The sequence below is a fragment of the Leptonotus elevatus genome, chromosome 4 (assembly GCF_054856555.1).
Source record: "Leptonotus elevatus isolate MCC_2025b chromosome 4, RoL_Lele_1.0, whole genome shotgun sequence".
Lineage (NCBI taxonomy): Eukaryota > Metazoa > Chordata > Actinopteri > Syngnathiformes > Syngnathidae > Leptonotus > Leptonotus elevatus.
This window is the reverse complement of record NC_141242.1, coordinates 5,498,761-5,523,284: the sequence shown is the minus strand read 5'-3', so window position 1 is coordinate 5,523,284 and position 24,524 is coordinate 5,498,761. Positions and strand designations below refer to the sequence as shown.

The 24,524-nt window shown below is 39.7% G+C and overlaps 2 protein-coding genes across 4 annotated transcripts; one reads left to right on the top strand and one right to left on the bottom strand.

Moving 5' to 3' along the window:
* Window positions 1-97: 97 nt before the first annotated feature.
* On the bottom strand, window positions 98-11,279 carry LOC147175126 (pyruvate kinase PKM-like). Its single transcript, XM_086074310.1, has 11 exons — window positions 11,159-11,279; window positions 8,640-8,812; window positions 8,458-8,549; window positions 5,784-5,915; window positions 5,487-5,673; window positions 3,929-4,199; window positions 3,701-3,851; window positions 3,460-3,612; window positions 2,136-2,302; window positions 723-904; window positions 98-517 (listed from the first exon to the last, which is right to left on the bottom strand). Exons 2-11 carry the CDS (start codon window positions 8,782-8,784, stop codon window positions 411-413), a joined length of 1,587 nt encoding a protein of 528 aa, XP_085930436.1. The 5' UTR covers window positions 8,785-8,812; window positions 11,159-11,279; the 3' UTR covers window positions 98-410.
* A 2,151-nt stretch (window positions 11,280-13,430) lies between these two features.
* Window positions 13,431-23,430, top strand: LOC147175125 (protein mono-ADP-ribosyltransferase PARP6-like). Of its 3 annotated transcripts, none has more exons than XM_086074261.1 (23): window positions 13,432-14,231; window positions 14,308-14,359; window positions 15,556-15,624; window positions 15,718-15,815; window positions 15,896-15,956; window positions 16,524-16,614; window positions 17,626-17,692; window positions 17,763-17,912; window positions 17,978-18,119; window positions 19,564-19,695; window positions 20,020-20,115; window positions 20,185-20,277; window positions 20,364-20,489; window positions 20,551-20,616; window positions 20,697-20,764; window positions 21,777-21,825; window positions 21,949-22,061; window positions 22,153-22,225; window positions 22,296-22,365; window positions 22,448-22,527; window positions 22,600-22,657; window positions 22,740-22,824; window positions 22,904-23,430. In XM_086074261.1, exons 2-23 carry the CDS (start codon window positions 14,357-14,359, stop codon window positions 22,998-23,000), a joined length of 1,887 nt encoding a protein of 628 aa, XP_085930387.1. In that variant the 5' UTR covers window positions 13,432-14,231; window positions 14,308-14,356; the 3' UTR covers window positions 23,001-23,430. The 3 variants fall into 3 exon arrangements, 2 of the variants coding, with proteins under 2 accessions (XP_085930387.1, XP_085930388.1); XM_086074262.1 differs by having other exon boundaries at window positions 13,433-14,231; window positions 15,721-15,815; XR_015094644.1 differs by lacking the exons at window positions 22,296-22,365; window positions 22,904-23,430 and having other exon boundaries at window positions 13,431-14,231; window positions 22,427-22,527; window positions 22,740-22,818.
* Window positions 23,431-24,524: the final 1,094 nt, after the last annotated feature.

Genomic DNA, 24,524 nt, shown 5'->3' with positions numbered 1-24,524 from the left:
CAATGATCGTAGGAGAAATGTTCATCTTTCGAGAGGATTCCGTGATAACACTTGGTCACTATACTTTACATTAGTTTATCACTAATAGAAAGAACAATTAACATCCTCCTCTTGAGTTTTATTGCAGCAGTTGGACTTTAAAAGGACCATGAATGAAGTCATTAAGAAATGCGCATGCTGTGTTTAAGGTGATCGAGTAGTTCACCATGAACTCAAACATGACAGAAGGATATCCAATAAAAGCACAATTCATTTTGTACAAGATGAGCGACACGAGTCAGTTCGTCAGAGCCAGTGAACAGAATCATTCAGTCTTTTTGAATGTGAGGCCTGCGTTTAGGAAGAGGACGTTTTCATGGGAGGAGTTAGGTGGTACGAGGAGGCAGGTTAATATCGTCCTCAGATGGAGCTCAAGGCACGAGGACCACCCTCATGGTGTTGGTGTAACCGGAACCTGGACGCCATCCGGTCACTACGAGGGCTACGTCACCACTCTTGAAGAACTTCTTGTGTTTGCCTGCACAGGTAACAACGTCCATATTTCACTAACAAAGTACTCGCTGTCGGTCTTGTTTTTCATATTTTATATTATACATATTATCAATCCCTTCTCTAATGGCATCCAATCACACTAGAGGTGAAAAAGGAAGGGATGAGGACTTTCTAGCACTTTCTCCTCCCATTGCCCATTCCGTTGTTTTCTTTTGGAGACAGTTACTCACCCACTTCCAGGGCAAAGTTGACGCGCTGGTCGACGTCCTCGGCCCAGACGTCGTTGGCGGGTTTAGTGTAGAGCACGGGGTAGATACCGCGGTAGAGGTGAGCCTGGCGGGCCGCCTGGCTGCAGCGGGTCACAGCGATGATGGGCGCGCGGGGCCTGTACCTGGACAGCATGTGAGCAGACCTGCAGGAGGACAAGCCAAAATGTTTCACTTGATTGGGAGTATTCTATATGGAAATATATTTGATGTCAATTGTTATTCATGGACATGACAATTCCCAAGTGTTGTGTTAAATTGGGTGGCTGAAAAAAAACATTGAGGCTGTCAGAAGTAAATGTTATTTCTGCTCATTCATTACAAGAGATGAATAATTTGAATCCTTTAATAGGAGATTCAGCTTAAACTCAATTCAACTCAAATTGAATCGTTACGTCGCTGTCACAGGTTTTATCATATTTGTTTATATTCTTTAACATTTACAAAAAAAGAATTACAGCAATTGTTCAACCTGTGAATTACAGTAAATTCAACTCCTTATTTATTTTTATTTTTTTTACAACAACTTCAGCTTTTTTTTTTTTTTATCCAGTCCAGTAAAAGTTTTAAGTACATTTACTACAGTAAATTAGGTTACAAGTATTTTATCTGTGGCTGCTCCACGCTCCTAAAAGCGAGGCACTATTTGTCGGTCAGCATTTCATCAGCGGCCAGGAAGTGGACAGGAGGCATTTGGGGCTTTTGGGGGGGCACGCTGACATCTGGAAACAACTTGCTGACAGCAGTGAGGCTGAACCAAATTGAAAAGTTGCAAGGCCGAACAATGAGGTCAAAAATGTGATCGAGCTCTGCGGAGATGAGAGGACCTCATCACAATACGGTCTTGCGTGTGTTGATGAGGGCCACAGAAGCGGAAATGGAATTGTTGGTGATTTGGGGAAAGAGGCTTCATTCACCTCATTCTTTATTTTTCTTATCCTGGAATAATGTTTTGTTTGTGTTGCTTTAATTTGAAAGTGAACTGGAATAGAAACCAAGAAGGATAGTCAGGAGTTTTCCGTTTGCTATGACGAAGTTGTGCATGACGAAACTAACAATAAGGAAGCTACATGCATCGAGTGTATGGTGTAAAATATCTTCTAAATATTTTAGAGGTTAGATTGTATCTGCCTAACTTCTCCATCTACTGTAAAACGGTGTTAAGAAATGCTGATCTGTGATGTTCTGCTAATGAAAAGGCAGCTGCGTGTATCACATGCTTTTTTGAGGATGAACTCGCCCGTGAGAGGAATGAACAGGGAGTTAAAATTATCGTGTATAATGTCAGGGTTCAGCTCCCAAAAGGTCACAAGTGGCTCACTTCGCTCGAGCCGGGGGGGTGGGGTGTTTGTTGAGGGGGGGGGGGTATGATCTGACCTGCCGGTTTTGGTGAGCACGATGATGGCGCTGGCGCAGCACTTGAAGGACGACTCAACAGTACCGATGGCAACGGTTTCCGTGGGGTCGCGGGTCAGGTGGGAGGTGCGACGCAGCTCCTCAAACATCTGCCTGTGGAACATGGCCGCCTCGGCTTCACGGGCGATCTGAAGATGTTAAGAAAAACAATAATGAAAAAAAAATTTGGTTACTTGAGTCATTCCAGAATTGGAGGAAATTTTCTCTCACTCCCATGAAATTTCAAATGTAATCTTAAAATACTGAAAAGGCACTGAGATGAAATGTAACTAGCTGTAGTAAAAGTGATTTGTAAATATTACACAAAAAAAACAATAAGCTCTCCAGCCCCTAGTTCCAGTTGAAGAAAAGCAGTTGATGATGCAACACTACCATGCTTCACCGTTATTAGCTAGTATAGCTTAGCTCAAGCAACTTTTTTGGGGGAGAAAGGTACCATAAGGAAGCGATTCGAGTTTATTCGGGACTCGGTTGTTGACGTGAACGAGAATCGCTGATGATGTCCCCGAGTTCAGACACAAAGTAACTGATTTGTTCCCAAAAACTTATAAAAACGTTATATTTTAAATATTGCCATGGTCCCAAAAACATATTTATGGTTTTTTTTTAATGCTAGAGCACACAGAAGGCTTTGATGCAGTCTCAGAACTGAAGACAATGCTTGAAGAAATTATAGTTATTACATAAAGGACTATCAGGTGTCAGCAGAGTATAAGAGATCAACCAGGGCCATGTTGCAACAAGCTCCTTTCCTCAGTGTTTGTGAATAATGATTAAACTTGGCTATATTCTAATGCTAATTGCTGCAAAACGAAAACAGATAGAAATATACTTATAGACTAATCTTTCTTTTGGTAGGGTCCATGTTTTTATAGCAATAGATCACAATATTCTGTGGGCCTTGCAAAATCTGTAAAAATCCAGTAAACCAGCCGGGAGCGAAGGGGGTTGCTTCAGTGAAAATGCTGGCTGGGAGTGAATGAGTTCATGTGCATTGACCTAAAAATAACAAAAATGTGTAGCCCATGGGTCTGTTCTGAAAATTGCTCACCAGTGAAGGGACACCGACTTACTAAGAAGAATTTAAACAGACGAATAATATTAATATTTATTTAAAAACATGTTTCTTAAGGTACCGAATATACTAGCTGGGATTTTAATATTGTGATACCGCGATATTTTTGCTCACGGTTAGCATCCCTTCAGAATCTAACAACGGCCATTGGTTGGGAATCATCGAGCAGGTCGACCCCCCCCCGTGATGACGCCTGGCTTATCCACTCACCTGATGCTGCGTGCGTACTGCGTCCAGAGGGTAGTCCCCCTTGGCCGTCTCGCCACTCAGCATGATGCAGTCGTTGCCGTCCAGCACGGCGTTGGCGACGTCGCTGGCCTCGGCGCGGGTAGGACGAGGCTTCTTGGTCATGCTCTCCAGCATCTGAAGGCCGACGACAACATAGCGATATCAGCACCCCCGACAAAGGAGAGCGGCATCCCTCCTCCCCCGCTGCGGCGATGCATCGGACCTGCGTGGCGCAGACGATGGGCTTGCCCAGCCTGTTGCACTTGCCGGTCATCATCTTCTGGGCGATGAACACCTTCTCCGTTGGGATCTCAATACCCAAATCCCCACGGGCGACCATGATGCCGTCGCTAGCCTCCAGGATCTCATCGAATCTGCGATAAAGATCATTTGAAAACGAATCGGCCGCCGCTACCGAGGGCGCCATCTAAAAAGGTAAGTATCAACTTACCTGCGCACCCCCTCGTGGTTCTCCAGCTTGCTGATGATCTTGATGTCCTTGCCCTTCTCGCCCAGAGCTTTCCTGACGGCGTGAACGTCGGCGGCCTTGCGGATGAAGGAGGCGAACACCATGTCCACGCCCTGCTCCACACCGAACTTCAGGTCCTCGAGGTCTTTCCCGGACAGGGCAGGGAGGTCGACGGCAGCGCCGGGCAGGTTGACGCCTTTCTTGCTGCCCAACATGCCGCCGTTTTCAATTTCACACATCACGTAGTCGTGGCCTTCAAGGCGAAGAATTCACTTTGTCAGCTGCGTTCACCGTACACTGTCATCGGCTTTTTGGATACATACTTTCACTTATCTTTGTTTTAAATTCAAACAAAAACTAAAGGTGCAGAGAGTTCCCAGGGTCAGCAGCATCTCATGTAACGTTAACATACACTTTAAAGGGACATTGTGTAGAATGTAGTGCCATCTAGTGGTGAACAAATAGAATGTAACGAGAGACCACGTTTCGCAAGCCTACCATCAGTTACTACCAATTATTGTTTGAAATGAGTGAACAGGCCGGCAAGCAAGAGCTAGCAGGAGCGGCTAACACGACTAGCGGGTGAAGCTAGCAAACGCAAAACAGAGGGAGACAAGCGGCGGGACTCGGTAACGACCACCTGCAGGCCCCAGGTAAGCAGCACCCGACACCACCAGAGTTATTAAGTTATTCTCCTTCGGGTATCCGTAGCAGAAAGATGGCGGCAAAACATGTCAAGTCTCTTCTAAGTCGCGGTGCGACCAATGTAGTATAATTAGTGATTGCTAGACCTATGATTATGTAATGTTTAATAAATTAACTTAAATTAATAGTTGTTTTTTTTTAAATAAATGAATTAGTAGTTCACCACTAGATGGCGTTAACACGGTTTTAAATTGATCACTTACTGGCCATCAGATTTTTTTTTTTTCATTTTCATTCATTTAGGGATAGCAGTTGCTAATTTGCATCAAAAATATATTATAATACATATCACAAAGTAATACAAAGTCTACAGTAACTATTAATACTTGATTACTTCTCGCCTCTGCTGTTAGCTTGATGAGAAAGTCAGTCCCTCAAAATTGATCTTTCGAGTTAACAAAAACTACCAACATAAACCAAAATTGAAATTCATTATTGGAATAAAATAAATAGAAGAGTGCTTTAAAAAAAAATGAAGAAACTACATTATACATTTCTATTAGAATAATTATATCAAAAATGTGCTTTGATTTCATCTTTGTCGATTAATTTCTTCAATTTAGTTCGGTACGTAGAGAAGAAAGAAGGTCGAACAGTCGTTTGGGAATTGTTGTTTGTTTCTTTCTTTTTTTATCTTGCACTCAATAAATACTCCACATACATAAAAACAACTCCTACTAAAATAATAAGTAAAACGAAGCATTAAAAAAAATGCATAACTAAGCCTGTCTAAAAACTAATAACTGAATAAAAAAAATAAAAAAAAGTTAAAACGAAATAAAAACCAACTACAATGAAACATCCTAAACTATTACTGTACAAGCCTGGCTCTTACCGATGTCTTTGACCTTGAGGGAAATGAGCCCGTCGTCGATGTAGATGTGGCTTCCACTCTGAACGACCTTGGTGATGTTTTTGTAGTCGAGCCACAATATCTTCTCATCACATTTCTCCATGTAGCCGTCATCGAGGGTCAGCTTGATGGTTTCACCTTTCTTCAGCTCGACCTCGGCGGTGCCACTCTGAGCAACCACAACAAGAGCGCGCCGATGACCTTCATTCTCGTCTCGTTGGTGCAAATCCGTGCCAACGTCGCCGAAGCTGTGGCGATTCCTAAGCAATTAGAACTTACGCCCTTGATGAGCCCCGTCCTGATTTCTGGTCCCTTGGTGTCCAAAGCGATGGCCACCGGCCGGTAGCTGAGCGAGCTCGCTCCAAAGCTCTCGGCGGCTTCACGGACGTTCTTGATGGTCTCGGCATGGTACTGGCGCAGAAGTTAAAAAAGAAGGAAAGCTTTAAAAGTGCATTGGAATCTCAAAATTAATTTCCACATCACAAACCGCTTTCATGAGACTCTTATTTAAAGGATTAACTGCCCAAACATTTTTTTAGGGGGCTTTGAATTATACGGCGATTTTTAAATTGAATCTGCTAATTGGTGCTGTAGAAGGTGAAGCCTTTTCTTATTCATATTGAATTATTGAAATATGAGTTAAGCAGCTAAATCCACCCGCTTTTCTCCATCGCAGGGGGCGGCCATTTTGCCACGGCTCACCAGTTTTCTGAAGCAGAGTTGTGATCCGTCGTTAACTGCGATGTCAAAGACAGCCAGTGGCAAAATGGCCGCCACCGTTAAGATGGATAAAAAACGGCTGGATTTTGCTGCTTAACTCAAAATTCCACAAATACAAAATTTATCAGAATGCTGTGTTTGGATTAGTAGGGGTACGTGCAATATATTACTGTCAATAAAGTGTCTTTACGTTGACTTCCCTTTTAATTGGAATGCTGAGAGGCAGCTGAAGAAGACGAGGGCAGCAATCTTACGTTGGCGGATGGCAACGTAAGATGGCCGCCGGTGGCTTTACATCTCCCATTGTTAGACCATCGGTGGTAGCATCTAACTCGTATGCTGGACCGGTTCCACTTGTTTTTGTTTTAAAATCTGGCCTCAGGGTCAGCTGACCAGTTGCTTCAGTCCAAGCGGAAGCTCAAATGGGGGATCGATATTTTTCTTTTGCTGGTGCCAAACTTCCAAAAGTCAGCAAAAGCCAAATTCTCCGATGTTTTTGAAAGATGTGGTCGCCAACCAATGGGTAACATTAATGACAATAAATTGCTGTAAAAAACAGAAAGTAGAAAACCATGGACAGTGTGTCACTTTCTTATTACAAGCTGCAAAGAGGTGCAAATCCTGACCGACAACTGCGACACCAATTTTAGCTTGTGACGCAGTTCAGCTTCACGGTCCCAAAACAGCTGTTTGAAGTGTTAGCAGAATATTTTCCTCCAAGGTTTTGTTTGTGTACGCGTGTGTGTACAGTTGGATGTTCAGCGAGCCAACAATGTTATTTGTTTGGGGAAGTTGCAAGCGCTCATTTGAATAACCTCTAATTGAAATGTTAAGAACTTATACGAGGAGTGTACTTACACAACGTGCTCTTGAGGTACAGTATGTTGAAAGTACCCGAAAGAGGACGACAAGGTTGCTTCCAAGCGAGACCGCTCGCACCCCCCGCATGCCTCCATATAAACTCTCTGAGACTCCCAACTATTAATAGCTGTACTGACAAGTGACCAGGCAGAGGTCAATTTCATTTTGTCCTTCCCAAGACAATTCGTGCATCCACGACGCAAACCACATACTGCAAAAATAACAAGCCATAATATTAGAAACGCCTGTTTCACTAACAGAATATAGACGTCAATTATAACCTCCATCATTTTTTTTGTTTTAGTGCAAGGATATACTTAGATTTTTTTTTTTTTCACGTTACACCCGTACACAGGCAGTCAATCACCCTGAAAGTCACCTTTCCTTTAACCTTTAGAGAGAGTACCATGTGAAGGTTCTTACTGCGCCGAGTCCACTCAGGTGACAGTCGACGCAAAGAAGGATGACCTTTTATAAAAGGTGACGGGGTCAACGGGATTTAATTTTTTTTTTTGCCAACACACTTCCAAATCACGAGTACAAGCAACCAGATCCTATTACAGGCAGTCACAGGCCACATGACCATCTTGACTACTGCCGACTGTAAAAGGGTAAAGTCACTTTTAGTCACTCCCATAGAGTGAACACAACTTCTAGCACACCAACCATAATGTACAGAATTCTATATAGTATGGTTACATTGCTAAATAAATGTACTGCACACACATTTTTTTTTTTTAAAGATATATTCTTTCAAGAGGCTGACATTGTTTGCCATAGGCTACAAATTCTGAGAATTCTGCCTAGCAACAAGTGACAAGGGGTTGTTATTAAATGAGGAAGTCAACCCAAATATATTCTTTACAATATGGTTTTTTTGCGCCTTCATTAGTCTAAACACGACAGTCTTATTAGTATTGCATTTGTGGAATATGAATTTACTGGTAAGTAGCAAAATCCTCCATCCAGCCATTTTGCCACTTGCCGTCGAGTGAAAATGACATCACAGTTGCTCGGGGCTCAGGTAACAACCAATCATGGCTCAGCTTCAGAATACCGGTGCGCCGTGATTGGTCGTTACCTGAGCAACTGTGTTCTCATTTTCAGTCGACGGCAAGAAGCAAAATGGCCGCCTCCAAGTAGATTTTGCTACTTATTTCATATTCCGCAAACGCAATATTAATCAGAATGCTGTGATTGGACTCTTGGGGGCGCATTGAACATATTATTGTAAAGAAACATTTTCTGAGTTGACTTGCCCTTTAAAAATGAGTACGCTGGCATTATCAAACAATCTTAGCAGAAGAGTCGGGTTACGTCACCACCCACTAAGTAGACCGAAGATGCCCCGTTCAAACCCCAGTGCACTCACTTCGTGCGTGCCATGTGAGAAGTTCATTCTTGCGATGTTCATCCCGGCCATGATCATTTCCTTGGCCATGGCCACAGACCGAGAGGCAGGCCCTGCATGAGAACGTTTTACAAGAGAAGACATCAAGTCAAACACACTTTTATTGACTTTTTTTTTTGTGTGTGTGCGTGTGTATTTCTGACCGATTGTGCAGATGATGCCAGTGTTGCGGGACACGGCAGGCTCCGAGTCGATGTCCAGCAGGCACATGTGCTCGATGAAGGTGTCGGCCATGGCAGCGTGCAGCTGCTGGGCGTGGATGATGGAGGAGTCCTTCGATTTAGACATGATTGTACACGTGCCTTCGGGATTATGCCTGCGGGGAAGAGGTTGGAGGAAGTGATTGATTTGTCGTTGATAACTGTGTCATGTATTCATTCGTTCAAGTTCAATTGGGGACTTTTGACAGGATACCTTCGCTACTACACTCTAAAAACACTTGGGTCAAAAATAAAAAAAATTGGGTCAAAAAGGGACTGACCCAACTTTTTGGGTTATTCAATTTACCCAAATAGTTGGGTCAAATTAATAACCCACAAAACAACCCCAAAATAGGTTGCTTTGTGGGTTATTAATTTTATTTGACCCTACTTTTTGTCTTAAATGGCTCAAAAAGTTGTGTCAGTCCAGTTCAATTGGGTTTTTCACTTCAACAAAAAGTTGAGTCAAATGAAACCCAAATTTGGGTTGCTTTGTGGGATTTTAATTTGACCCGATTTTTGGGGTTAAAAAAAATGTTTTTATTATTTAACTTTTTGGGTTAAATAACAGTTGGTCAGTTATTTTTTTGACCCCAATTTGATTGGGTTATTCAGTTAACCCAAGAAGTTGGGTCAAATGAATAACCCACTAAATAACCCCCCAAATTGGGTTGGTTTGTGGGTTATTATTTTAATTCGACCCAACTTTTGGGGTTGAATAAATATTTTTACTATTTAACTTTTTGGGTTAAACAACTCAGAGTCGGTAAGTTATTTTTTGACCCAATTCAATTGGGTTATTTAATTAACCCAAAAAGTGGGGTCAAATGAATACCCCACAAAACAACCCCCCAAATTGGGCTGCTTTGTGGGTTATTAATTTCATTTGACCCAACTATTGGGGTTAAAAAAAAATTGAATGATTTAACTTTTTGGGTTTAATAACTCGGTCGGTCAGTTCTCTTCTGACCCAATTCAATTGGGTTATTCAATTAACTCAAAAAGTTAAGTCATATGAATAACCCACATGGGTTGCTCAGTGGGTTATTAATTTAATTTGACCCAACTTTTGGGGTTGATTAAAACTTTTTATTATTTGACTATTTGGGTTAAATAACTCAAATAAATAACCCACATAACAACCCCCCAAATTGGGCTGCTTTGTGGGTTATTAATTTAATTTGACCCAACTATTGGGGTTAAATCAATCTTTTTATTATTTACCCATTTTAACAAAAACAATGATGGCCGAGGTGGACTGATGCCCAGTGTGACAGAGGTTTTCGTGCGAGCTGATCAAACAGCCCATGTGCATAAAGCAACAAGGACAGCAAAATGCCTGCCTGGCTGCACTCTCCACATTCCACTGAGAGTTCATGTGGAGCTGAAGGAGAGGAGAGGAGGAGCGGGGTCACTTTTGACACAAACGTGGTCACAAAGAGAACTGTGCCTCATATTGTTGACAAACGAGACTTCACGACTGTTGCCGTGTACTAGGAAACAAACACACGACCACCAAGTGTCTGTGAATCAGTGCTTGGAAACACCGAGCGTGCTGGGGACGCCATGCTCACCCCCGGCACTGACCAAAAATAACCACCTGGGAGTATTTCTGGAGAGTGGACGCATGCTATGACTGTGCTTTCCTTTTCATGGCACACATTTGAAATGATGTAATCACAGAAAAGTCACTGCGCAAAAGTCTCGGGCTAAAATTAGATTTGTTGATCATGTATCATCAAATCAGAAGTAAATATTAAAGGGCTGAAGAAGTGAGTGTTTAGTGTGCGCGCCGTGTACTTGTAATAGCACAGGTGAGTCTCAATGAATTAAAAAACTTTGTTTCTGTAGTTCATATTTAATTATACTGATTTATTTAGCAGTGAAATGTATTTTTAAAATATGTTTATTTGGATTTACTGCTAATAAAAACCTAATTTGCCAACTCAAGAAAGAAATTAAATTTAAGAAAAACAATGATTAAAAAAATTTGATAAGTTAGTAGGAGGTGATCTCTTTTTTTCTTTTCTTTCTTTTTTTTTTTTGTATTTTGTGTGATGGTATATTTGAGCAATCAACATAATTTTCACTTTTTTAATTTGCTACGATGTTATAATTTATTTAGATGCACCTGTTAACAGTAAAAGGTATCTCAGAGTAACGTAACGTATGTTACTCTATCTAAAATACATACAATTACAGCAAAATAGAAACAGGAGCTAATTTTAAAAAAAAAAAAGTAAAAAAATAATAATAATAGTAATTTACAATAAAAATTTTTTTTACCTGCAATAAATAAAACCGTTTATAAAATTTGTGATTACATCATATTCATTTACCATTAAAGCTCATGATTAGATATTAAGAATTAAAGAAGAGGAATCTTTTGTTTCTTCGCAGACTATTTTCAAAACATTGAACTGTTTGTCATACACACACACACACTTTGCATGTGCACTCACCTTGGGGATGAACTTTGCAGGGAACCAAAGCGCCACTCGACCGCCTGCGGCGGCTGCTTTTTATGCTCCTTGGCTGACCGGAACTACTTTCCTGTAGCGCGCTGCGGAGGCGTAGTTCGTCAGGTTGGTGAGAAATCACGACGCCGCTCCGAGTCGATAGATTAGTTTGAAAAGCGCGGCAGCTCTCACGTGATGCTGACCGTCGTCGCGAAATAATCGGAATAAATGAATTCACCTCAATTGACAATTTTTATGTATTATCATATAGAAAAAGCATTTTCTACTCTATAAACTCGCACAATTAATGTAATTTATGTACGCTTGTTTTTCTCTTCAATAGCTGTATTTTAAAATACAGTTTCTCTCCCCAAATTAATTTGTAGTTTTTCAGTAAGTTATTTTGTAATCATAAATTATTTATTTCCGATGTATGAATTTTTCATATCATTTATTCAGTGTTTCCATATTTTTTTTATTCACATTAACGCTGGCAATTATGATTCTTTTATACTTTATCTATTATGCATAATAAATTCTCTTTTCTGTGTTTTCGGCCCAAAATATAAAATAGGCATCTTCACTGTTTTAGCCTTATCTTTTATACAAACAGATGACACGTCAATTTTTAAGACCTCACGACAAAATACATTACAACAAAAATATTTCTTCCACATCCAACTTTTTAATATGCTCTTTTCAAGTCAAACCAACAGACGAATAAGCCACCAGTGAACCAGATGCAGCCATGCTTCATATTGCACACGTTGCACACATACATTAGTTGGTCTATAATTACATATGTCAGATAAGTATCATGTGAAGTGCACTTCAAAAATAGTCATGCACTGTCGACATGAAAGTATTGCGTATATCAATCTGACATGAGCATTTATAATTGAGTTCTGAGATGCATGCTTAACTGTATAATATTTGCATTAAATGTTGACTTAACTACAGAAATAAATACCGTAATATTGTGGGCATGTATAAGAAAAGGGAAACAGTGCCCTCTTGTGGGCGATGAGTGGAAATGGACTAATCTTCTCCCAGCATCAAAACATGCAACATGAGTTTGTTTCTGTACAGCACATCAATGTACTGTAGAACAATTCAGGAAAATATGAAATCCTCGGTATGTGTTATTACACACAAACAGGCTGTACTTGCAAAAGGGCTTTCTGGTCATTAAAATTCGGTTATATCTTCATTTAAAAAATAATAATAATAAATGGACATTTCTAAGTGATGACAAACTTTCGAATATCCATCCATCCATCCATTTTCTGTACCGCTTGTCCTCACAAGGGTCGCGGAGGTTGCTGGAGCCTATCCCAGCTGGCTTCGGGCAGTAGGTGGGGTACACCCTGAACTGGTTGCCAGCCAATCGCAGGGCAACTTTCGAATAGTTGTGTGTATATGGGATTGATCCAGAGAATAATTTTAAAATGTCTGCATTTGACATGTTTGAAAGGAACCCCGATTGTAATGACAAGTTTGCTCTATATTATTTGTTTGGTTGTTACTAACATAACTATGCGATATTTTTTTTCAAAAATCATTTCCAGTTTTATACATTTTGTAGAAACGATATTTGGACATACGCCGCCATTGTTATTTACGTCGCAACGCATTCAGTGCGTAGTGACGTAGGATGGCGGCTGCCTCCTCCGCCACTGATCTTAATGACTGGACAGCCTGTTGGCCAAGACTTTTGAAGCCGCGACGCCGCCATATTGCTTCTCTCAAGATGAGACAGCGTGATTTATGATGTTTTAAATCTGTTAAACATAAACAAGAGGACTTCAGACATTTTACATGTATAAATTACATGCCTAATGATGTTTACAGGAGGAAATGTATTTTTTTTATTCAAGAATGATAACTAATTCAACAAAAGATGCCTCTGCCAAATCTAATATTGGGGTCTACGGAACTGAGCGATAAAAGAAAAAGGCGGTTTTAAAAGCAGCACATGCTGTCCACTTGTTCAATTTAGTTTTTAATCTTTATTTTTTTTAAATAGTGACCTCCCCACCCCACGGCCATATTCTAACTGCCTACGAACTGTATACGTCTTACATGTACGTATACCGTATTGTTTAAACAGCAGTCTGCATGCGAGATGGGAGGAGCAAGATGGCCGCCCTGTCGCTTCAAGGGCTTGCACGGGCGTGTATGGGCTATCGGCTATCCAGTCATATACTGTATTCAGATCAGTGCTCTCTGCCGAGCAATTTATGTGAAACGCGTATAAAGAAAGCAAGGTAAGCCCCCATAGCGTTCCTAAAGGTCAATCCTGTAAATCTAAAAAGGTTTTGTGGCATTTTACATTTCTCGGTGGAAAGCCCGCTGCCATTTTTGCGTCACTACGCGCTGAATGCGTTGCGACGTAAATAACAATGGCGGCGTAAATAAAGTTTTATCAATAAACTTTTCAGATGGATTAATGAGCAGGGGGGCACACCACTACCACACAACTCTTTTAAGTGGATTACAGCACACTGAGAAAAGCACTTAATGAGAGCGCACATATGTAATGTATGAAGGCCTTACAAGTGTGTAATCTGACCAGTCAGTCACCAGACTGGAGCAGCAGGCGGCTGCTCACAGGGTTAACTGCTGATTAAGGTCAGACTGGAGATGCATACATTCAGATAGGGGGGGGTGGGAGGAATGCTTTGGATCTGCCAATTTCTCCTAAAAGCCATAATGGCACTCAGCTTTAAGCGTGGAAAAATGTGATTAGTGTCGTAAGTGATTGACAAGAGAGAAAAGAATCTGTTGCAGGCGTCGGCTTCTCCATGGGGATCACATGAGGCCATCGACGACCTGCAGCTAATTTTGCTTCACGAGTCCCTGACGGAACAAGTGTGACAGCTTGCTGTTCAGATCACCAAGAGGACAGCGAGAGTCGCACTACAAGAGCAGCCATCAAATAGGGAGCGTGCTTTTTTTCTTCTTCTTATTCTTCTTCTTTTTTTAAATTATTATTCCAACAGTTTGGATCTCTGGATATAATCACTGCTTCATCAAGTCAAAAATGTGGATGGTCCCAATTACTCTGTGATAGGAGGTAAGTGGTGTCAACTATCAAATTACAAATAGACAACAGAGTGTAAAAATGTTAATTTCAGTGTTTCTTTCCTTAGTTGCAGGACAGTAGATGTTCACAGTTGTTGAAGTGCAAAAACACTGCACATGGTGAGTACTGATAACTTGTTTTATAATATTCAGACAACGAAATGTAAAGGAACACATTTAACTACCACCACACTGCACACAAGCTACTTGGATCCAATATAAGAGCTCTCTACCTTTCCAAAAGCTATAATGACGCTCCCATGTTTACAGTGGCGCACAACATACTTCCAGGGTTGCTTTGTATGTACATTAGAGGTGCAACAATTAATCATTGTATTTAATAATCGCTTAATTTAGATCTATTTTAAAAAAAAATCTCCTCATGATGCGTATGGTTCAATTTTTTGTGTTTATTGCAAAATCTGAAAAAATGACTTAGGCGATTATTTTAAGAAAACATTGTTGTGTTTGTAAAGAACCAAATTAAATAATAGATTTTACTTTGGAAAACAATGATCAACATTTGTACCCATTTTCTTTTATTGACCAAACCATTAACTGAATCCTAATTAATTCATGTCTGTGCATTTTCTGCACTGTCAAATTGAAATGTCGTCTTTTTTTTTTCTTTTTGTATTTTAAAGCTACTGAAGCAGAAAATTGAACTCGGGTTCAGCAGGGTAACAGCATGACGTCTATATGTCATCTGACCAGCAGTTTGACCAATCACAGCAAACTCTATCAACAGCTCTGTGATTTTCGAATTGCTACTGCCACCTGTGGCTGAAAAATGAAACTGCATTTTCCCTTCTTCGCGTACACAATACACACATGACATCATATTCGCAGACAGAGGGCGGGAAATTGGAACCTGAATCCAGTCTGAAAACTTTTGGCCAGAGGCTACTTCCCATTATCAACAGCTAAGGTGTTAATCTAATTAATTTAAAAAAATGTTTCCGTCATAAATAAAAAAGCTATTGTAAAAATAATTTGGGGGAAATTGTTAAAAAAGTGCAGCTTTGATAATCGGATGAAAATGAAAACACACTTTAGTATCCAATTCATTCAATTTGATTAAATGTGTTATTTTAGAAGTGTGTGTCAAACTTGTAGCCCTTCACATTCATCAGTGCCCAAGAAATAGTTATATTTCAACATTCTAGTCCAAAAACATGCATGTTAAGTTATTGGAGACTTGAAATTGTCATTAGATGTGAATGTTTTTTGTTTTTATATATATATCCTTCTTAGTGAAGATAAGCAGCATATAAAGTGGATGTCTGGATGACGTGTTTTCCTATTGTACTGTTCAGGAAGCCGAATGGCAGCAGTGGAGCGAAAGTGAGGAAGACTTTGCCTCAGAGGAAGAGGAAACAACATATGTAAACAATTCACGGACCATTTTTAATCGACTTGCGTAGTAAATAAGCATCATCATCATCTTGATGGATAGAAATGATGTGAGCGTTTCCCAGCAGGAGAGCTGCGTCATCGAGCCGAGCTGCCATCCCCGACTGGAGGGCGACATTGAGATAGTCAGGAGCCTGCATTCACAGAATTCAGTCACTATCGGGTAAACGTTATAACTATTTTCAATATTCAACCATTTTTTCCTGCGTTTTTTAAATTCTACCTGCATTCTGCACTTTTCAGGGAATATCCATCAATCGATCAGGTGGACGTTGATCTGAACATTAACGCCAACATTTTGAATGTAAGTTAACTCATTTACTGCCATTGACGGCTATAGACGTCAAAAATTCATTTGAACTATTTCTATTAGTTAAAAAGTATGAAAACCTAGATTTTTTAAAATTGTACATTTAGAACAGATATAAAATGTGTGATTAATTGTAAGTCAACTAGTGAAGTCATGCGATTAATTATGATTACAAATTGTAATCGCCTGACGCCCCAAATTTTTAATCATGTTTTCTTTTCTTTTTTTTAATTCATTCACTGCCTTTGATGGCTATAAACAACAAAAAATAATTTAAACTTGCTCTATTAGTTTAGCATTTTTTCCCCACTTTAGTTAACAAGAGTATGAAAACCTAGATTTTTTTTTTTTGTACATTTAGAACAGATAAAACATTTTTATAAAATTTTTAGTTAACTATTGAAATCATGCGATTAATTAAAAAAATTAATCTCCTGTCGCCCCTAATTTTTAATAATCTTTTTTTTTAATTAATTAATGGCAGTGAATGAGTTAAAAACAAACCGTTCGATCCGAAACAAAATACTTGATCCTGCCGCATTCATTGTGTGGTGTCCGAAGGAGGAAGTGGCCGAGGCCTGGAGAGTTAATACGTCAGAGCCCATCATTGTCCGCCTGCACTTCTCTCTGTCTCAGTATCTCAATGGACCCGGTGAGTCTCTTTACCGCTGCTATTGTTACACAATTCATTGATTGTTCCATACCTGACCTATTGCATTGAAGTGTAGGGGTGTGCAGCCAAAACCTACACTGAATCCATCTTTCTTTTACAGAGTGTGGCAAAAAATCGATTCTGATAAGAATCGCGATTCTCTTTTAGTACGATTCAGAATCGATTTTAAATGTCCCAAAATCGATTTTATTTCAATGATTTTATACTGTCTTGCCTTTGTCTGTGTGCCTTTTATTGGGAGCGCTGTTCATGTTGTACCCAATTTGGCCACTGAGGGGCAGTGTGGTTCCACGCGGTCTAATACACTGTTAAGTTGTAGCCACATTAGAGAGTAGAAGGAAAAAGTCACAATCAAGTTATTCCAATAAAGTTTTTTTTTTTGCAGTGTTCTTTTGAGTGATAAAAGTGCCGCGAGTAGCGCGCTTATTAGCATTAGCGAGTCAGACTGGAGTAGATCATTACAATTCCTTGCACATCTATAGATTGAAGCAAAAATCATTGTCAAGCAAATGATTTTGAATCAAAAATCGTTCTTAATGGAAAATCGATTCTGAATCCAATCGCAGACCCAAAAATCAGAATTGAATCGAATTGTGAGACATTCAAAGATTCCCACCCCTACTATTTGTGTTGGTTGTGGATACAGAGACCACACTAATCCACAACTAAAAACTTTTAACATTTAATGAATTGATGGAGTTTACCAGCCTTAAAATATTGTATAAAGCCCATCATAAAATTTTACCAGCCAATATACAAACCAAATTTCGCTCGCTGTCATTCATTCTGTGTTGTTTTTTGTGTGTGTGTTGATCAGGGGCAGACGAAACAAGTTGTACTCCCTTCTGTCCCCTTTTATTTCTTTTACTTTAAAGAGTGAAATAAAAAATTGAATTTGAAAATCTGAAAAACGATTTAAAATAATAATCTGACATCAACGTACGCTATGCATTCTCCATGACGATGACGAGTCATGATTTCTCACCATAGAACCATCAGTTGAAGTCTTTCAGCCATCTGATCGACATCATTTCAATCTTGGAAAACAACTGCAAAGGTAGGAAGGAGCATCATTTTATCTTCATATTTCATCTGAAAGACTTAACATTTTCATCATGTCATTGCAGTGTTTTAGCAGTCTTCATCTCCCGGCAGTGGAAGCATCTGACTAACGAGAACGTGATAGTGAGACAGAAGAGAAGGCGCAGCTGGTTCAGGCCTGGCGGAACCATGAAGAAATTCCGTGCAAGACTCAACGTCTGGCTTCCGCTGTCAAAGTATGTTGGACGCAGAATCCGATGTTGCCGTTACAGACTTTTCAAATCACTTCTCTCCCTCTTAGGTCTAACACACTCCAAGACCGCAGCCTGAGGGGAAGGAAAGTTTTGCCCGCCATGAAATTGAACCATTTTGCCAATCGCACAACATCCAACAACATCAAGAATCCATCAGGAGAACTCTTCACTTACACGCCCAGTGGAAAGGTCAGCTCTGCCTCCTTGAAGACATTCAAGTCAGGTTTCTTGGCTGAAGTCACTTGCGTAAAGTTTAGCGCCATCTAGTGGTGAACTACTCGTTCATTAAATTTAAAGGGATGCTTCACTCATTGAGCCATTTTTAGCAGTGAAAATTTAATATTTTGTTCAGAATTAATTTGATGATTTCATTATTTTTCATGTACAATTAATACCTTTTAAAACAATTGTTTCCACTTGCTGTCGACTGAAGATGACATCACCTGTGCTGAGGAAGTCGGTAATGACCAATCAGGGCTCACCTATTTTCTGGGTTTGGTCAGTAAACTGAGCGATTGGTCGTCAGCAAGTAGAAAATTTTGTTTTTCACGGTATTAATTGTACATGAAAAATAAGAAAGTTATCACATTAATTATAGACAAAATATTAACTTTTTACTGCTGAAAATGAATTAATGAGTCACGTATCCCTTTAAAAACTCACTATTGATTTTTATAATATGCAAAAAAAAAAGTTTTATCACATGAGCGTACATTAAAAAAAAAAAAATATATATATATATATATATATAATCATAGGTCTAGTAACCGCTAATTATATTACATAGGTCGCGCTGCGCTAGGAGGCTGACATGTTTCACGGCCATATTAAAGGGGAAGTCAACCCCAAACATTTTTTTGGACAATATTATGTTCTATGCAGCCCCACTAGTATAAATATGGTATTCTGGTTAATATTACATTAGTGGAATATGAGTTAAGCAGCAAAATCTAGCCATTTTTTATCATTCTCAGGGGCGGCCATTTTGCCACTTGCTGTCGAGTAAAAATGACAGCACATTTGCTCAGGTCTCAGGTAACAACCAATCACAGCTCAGCTTCAGAAAATGGTTGAACTGTGATCGGTCGTTGCCTGAGGCCTGAGCAACATTGATGTCATCTTCAGTCAACAGCAAGTGGCAAAATGGCCGCCCCCTGAGTTGGATCGAAACGGCTTCATAACTCCTATTCCACAAACGTAATATCAATCAGAATGTCATGCTTCGACTTGTGAGGTCACATATCAAATATTATTGCTCGCTCGTCTCCCTCTGCTTTGCTCTCACTGGCTTCTACTAGCATTTCTTGTTAGCCGCTGCAGCTAACTCCTGCTGGCACACTTGCTCACTCGTCGCCGCTTGCCGGGATGCTCGCTCGTCCGTGGAAAATAATGATTGGTAGTATTTGGTGATATTGTGCTTGCCACGTGTGGTCTCTCTGAGTGCTTAAAACTCATTGCATTCTGGTAGTTCACCACTAGATGTCACTCAAGTAAAAGTTAGGAGTTCATGGACATCACCAGCAGCTCTCTCACGTCCTCACAACCCGTGACTTTAAAACAACAATACAAAAACTTGACCAAAGACACCTGTGATTTTACTCTGGAGCTTTTTTTCCCTTTTTTTCTTCTGCAGAGGGTTGTTGTCTCAGGAGGGAAGTCATCAGCTCAGCTCAGCACCAAGCAGCTGATAGAGCTGCTGTTCTTCTCCCAGGCCATCGGGCACTGTAAGACCACCCCGACTCTGCAACATGGCTTCTTGGTGCAGGTAAAGCAAATAAAATAAAATAAAGTGAAGAAGATGCACTTCAAAACTTGACCTGTTTTCTGACAATAACAATTTCCAGCTTCTAATAATGAATAACCTTGCCTTTGCTTTTCTGGTGGACAAGGGAAGTAAACGTATCGAAAGCGCACTCCACTATGAACTCGAACCACTGGATGAATTTGAAGGCTCATTGGCTAAAGAGGTGCCGCTGCTAAATATAGTTGAAGTGACATCTGCGAGCACCAAATTCCGTAGTCACCGGGCAGATTAGATTGACATGGCAGCACAGATGAAATTAAAATTCCGCTTGGGATGTGTGCACAGGTGATGAGATACGCAGAGCAGAGAATACCCACATTGAATGAATACTGCGTGATTTGTGACGAGCGACACGTTTTCCAAAATGGCCCCCTGTTGAAGGTAAACGTTTGAAAACAAAAAAATGCTTATGAAACAAAATAATAAGAGTTGCATTTTGCGAATTGCTAGCCTGCCGTTTGCGCCCGGGAACTGTGCGTCTTTTCCTTTCACATGACGGGGCCGATGTCAGGAGCCACAGAGGAGGTGGCCACCGGCGCACAGGTCAAAAACGCACCAATGAAGTGTTTTCACATCAGGTTGCGATGGTTCCATTTGAAATTTTTTTTGTTTTGTTTTTCCCCCCACAGGTGGTTGACTTGCTGGTGGCGATGTGCAGGTCAGCTCTGCAGTCGTCCCGCAAAAGCATCATATTTGAACCGTACCCATCTGTCGTCGATCCAAAGAACCCCAAAATGCTGGCCTTCACTCCCAAGGTATGAGCGGAACTCGGCTGATATTCAACGAATTCCCTCTAATGTTTTTGTCTCACCACAGAGAAGAAGCTATGAACGGCTACAAAAAGCGCTGGACAGTGTCTTGCTGATTAGGAGGATGACGCAGGTGAACCCAACACGCCTGTCATTAATTAATTTTTCTTTTCTTTTTTTTTTTGCCTTGATTTCGTTATCATTTTCATGCAGGGTTCATATTCTGAAATAAAAAAGCAGATGGACAAGATGGACCCTCTTGCCGTTCCTTTACTCCAATGGTAAGATGCAAAACGTGACATTATTAGTGTCTACTCACTGAACATGTCATTGGGCACATGTGCACATCTAACAAGCTAGCATGTCGTACTCTTGGTGTGCATTTGTGTCACGTTGACAAATGTGTATAATACAAACAATTGGCATTCTTTTTTTAAATGTTCAAAGTCAGCTTCGTGTTGAAAAAACAATAAATACAATACAGTATTTCCTATCAAAATTCCAACAAATTAGTGGTGCCTTGAGATGCATACTATAACAATAGTCACAGGTATATATTCTTTAGCTTCTGCAAAAAAATAAAATAAATACTGATAATAGAGCTTACTGAGTCACTTTACAGTAGTAAGGTGCTTATTCACTTGTCTGCATTACTTTATTATACTGCTCCCTGGTGGCCAAGTCCCGCATACCAGAAATAGACACGATGATGCACAAACTGCTTAATTCTTTACATTCTATTTAATTATGTTATTATGATATATTTTTATAAAATATTATAAAATGCTATTTTTGCCTTTCTGTTTGATTTTTTTGATTTTCTTATTTTTTGCAGCATATCCAAATCTGCTTTCCAGTTGTTGTATTTCTCTGGACTTTCTTTGAAAATGTGCATTGCACACCATTTATCTGTGTTCCAGTATATTCTAAAATACAAAATGTGAAATGTCATTCTTCACCCTGAAACAAAAGAAAAAGTTAACATTCAACTAACATTAAACGTCAGCTTAACATCTCGTTAGAATGAGAATTGTCATACAGAATGATGTAATAACAATAATTATTATTATTATTTTTATTATTATTTATACGGGGGGAAAAAATGCCCTCTTCCTGTAGCCGAATTGGCTAACAAAATCCGCAGTACTACACCACAACAACAAAAAACTAGTTTCGACCAAATCCATGCATGGTCGTGTTTGTAAATCCAATCCTATTGTACGAGTGTACCTAATGTTGTGGCCAGTTAGAGTACTACACAACTCATCCATTTGTTCTTATGTTTGACATTAGGATTTCATCGAGCAACAGATCTCACATTGTCAAGCTCACAGCCAACAGGGTAGGACGGTGATGCACTCTTTGATCTAAAGTAGGAGTACATACTGCATTACAGAGATACATATTGTTGAACTGTGTCGTGCTTACATTATTCATCTCCTTTTCTTTGCCGGCTCCACAATAGCAACTGTCATTTATGCACACGCCTCACCAGTTCCTGCTCATCAGCAGCCCTCCCACCAAAGAGGCTCGTTTTCAAACTGCACGCAAACTCTATGGCAGCACCTTTGCCTTCCAGTGAGAATATTGGCGGCCATTTTCTAATACATATGAAACGCTCATTGATTCATCTACGCATAAAAAATAAATATTTTTTTTCTTTTCCCAGCGGTTCCCACATTGAAAACTGGCATTCCATTTTAAGGAACGGGCTTGTGAATGGCTCCAATACAAAATTCCAGGTAAAGGGATGACCATTCTGAAACTTTGTCTCGGACAACCCCTGTAGTTACACCTGTTTCTTTTTCAAAGATGCATGGAGCTGCCTACGGCAAAGGGATCTATTTGAGCCCAGTTTCCAGCATATCGTTTGGATATTCTGGTGTGAATTCACATATTGTTCTTTAAAAGAAAAAAAATAGTATTTCTTTAAATTCCTATAGGGTATCCTCTTCTCTGTTCAGACATGGGCAAGGGACAACACCAGACACCCACCAAAGAAGAACTCCTCAAGAAACATAACCGCATAAACATAATCCAACAAGTAAATCCCTTTTTATGCATTATTTTTATCTTCATCCTGGCATTTTGCATCATATATTTTTCGTTGTTGTAGGATTTCCCTTGCAGGTTTCTTCAAAGCAGGAACTTAAACTGCGTTGCACTTTGCGAGGGTACGTACGAGTCCAAACATTTAAAATGTTCGTTCCAATTGCTCATAAAATGTGTTTGTTGCTTTTGGGTCTTTTTTCACAGTCATAACGTCGAAGGACCTTAAAAAAAACGGCAGCATCTGGGTGTGTCCCATATCCGACCACGTGTGCACACGTTTCCTCTTTGTGTAAGAACAACGTGACACAACTCTTCTGTCCAGATTGACTGTCCATTGTTCGACAACACACTGCCTTTGTGTGTCGCAGGTACGAAAACGGTTGTGTGGGAGATGTCCACATCAACACTCAGGAAGAAGAGATCCAGAGCCAAATTTTAGAGGTCATCGCAACCAAGCCCAGCTGAAATAAATACTGCAAATCATGCATAACATGGAAAAGAGTTTTTATACATTATATTGTACATAAGCATTTTTCTACAGAGGTCTTATCTTGAGGAAATATGAATTTTAAAATAATGTGTCTGAACTGAAATTAGGTGAAGATTTTTTGGTAACTACAGTGAAACAAACATATTTATGGTTATGGCACACGTGGATTCGCAGATTATTATTTTTTAATTATTTGCTTTTTTTTACCCGTAGTTGTGGTTTGGAACACATGGAGTCGTGGATTTTTTTTTTAATATATATATATTTTTTGCTTTTTTATTTTCCATACTCGTGGTTTGTCACGTGGATTTGCAATTATTATTATTTTTTTAATATAAATTTGTTCCTTTTTTTGGTACACGTGGATTTAAATAAATAAATGTATTTATTTATTTCTCATACTTGGTACACGTGGATTCGCGGATTTTTTTAAATATATGTTTTGCTCTTTCTCCCGCCCCCCACCCATATTCGTAGTTTGGAACTTGGATTTGCAGATTAAAAAAAAATAATAATGTTTTTTCCCCCCCATACTTGTGGTTTGGAACACATGGATTCACAGATGTTTTTTAAATATATATTTTTTGCTTTTTTTCCCCGTCATACTCGTGCTTTGGCACACATGGATTCGCAGATTGTTATTATTTTTTTAAATATTGTTTTCGTTTTTCTTCCCCGCCCATTTTACCCCCATTTTTTTTGAAGAATTTGGGAGGTTTAAATTTCTCCCCGCCAGTGAATTTCAATGACCGTTAATTATATGTGAATTTGCGGGATTGCCCAGTCCCTCTCCCCTGAAAATAGTTGGGGGTCCACTGTATATTCAATTGCCTTATTTGATGGAAATCAAGTGAATTGTAATTGCACTGAAATAAGAATGTCCTGCATCTCTGCTGTTGATTATTTGGTGTAATTTAAGAACAACATAATATGTTGTGAAAACATACTTGAACCTCTTTTAAATTCAAATGAAGTAACAAAATGTGTTGTTTTCCGAATAAGGCATATGCCAATTTTATTTGTGTATGTATGTGCTAAGAGACAATCACGTCTTCATAATAAGAAAACTGCCAGAGGACATAATCATTTTTATGACAAAATATTTTAGACAATCCTTTATTTAAAGAAAGAAAACCATAAGACTGTGCTCATTGTTCATATCAGCAAATAACAGGAGCTGCGTCCCATCCCGTGAGGCAGAAACGCAAAATTATAACACTATTGTGCTTCCATATGAGCCCCACAGCTGCCTCCCCAATCAATCTTCCCCTGCCAGCATTGTTGGCATCTGTGAACACACCTGTTTTTGTTGGTTTTACAGACCAAAAAAAAAAAAAAAGATAACAGCTTCACTGTTTGAATGTTCTTATTGATTTACAAGAACCCCCAAGTGTCTAGCATTTTCTGGGTCAACCCAGCAGGCGACTTTACTGACTAAAAGGAGGACAAATGTCTGTATTAGCCCAAAGGAATACATTTCTTAAATACCATATGGCTCC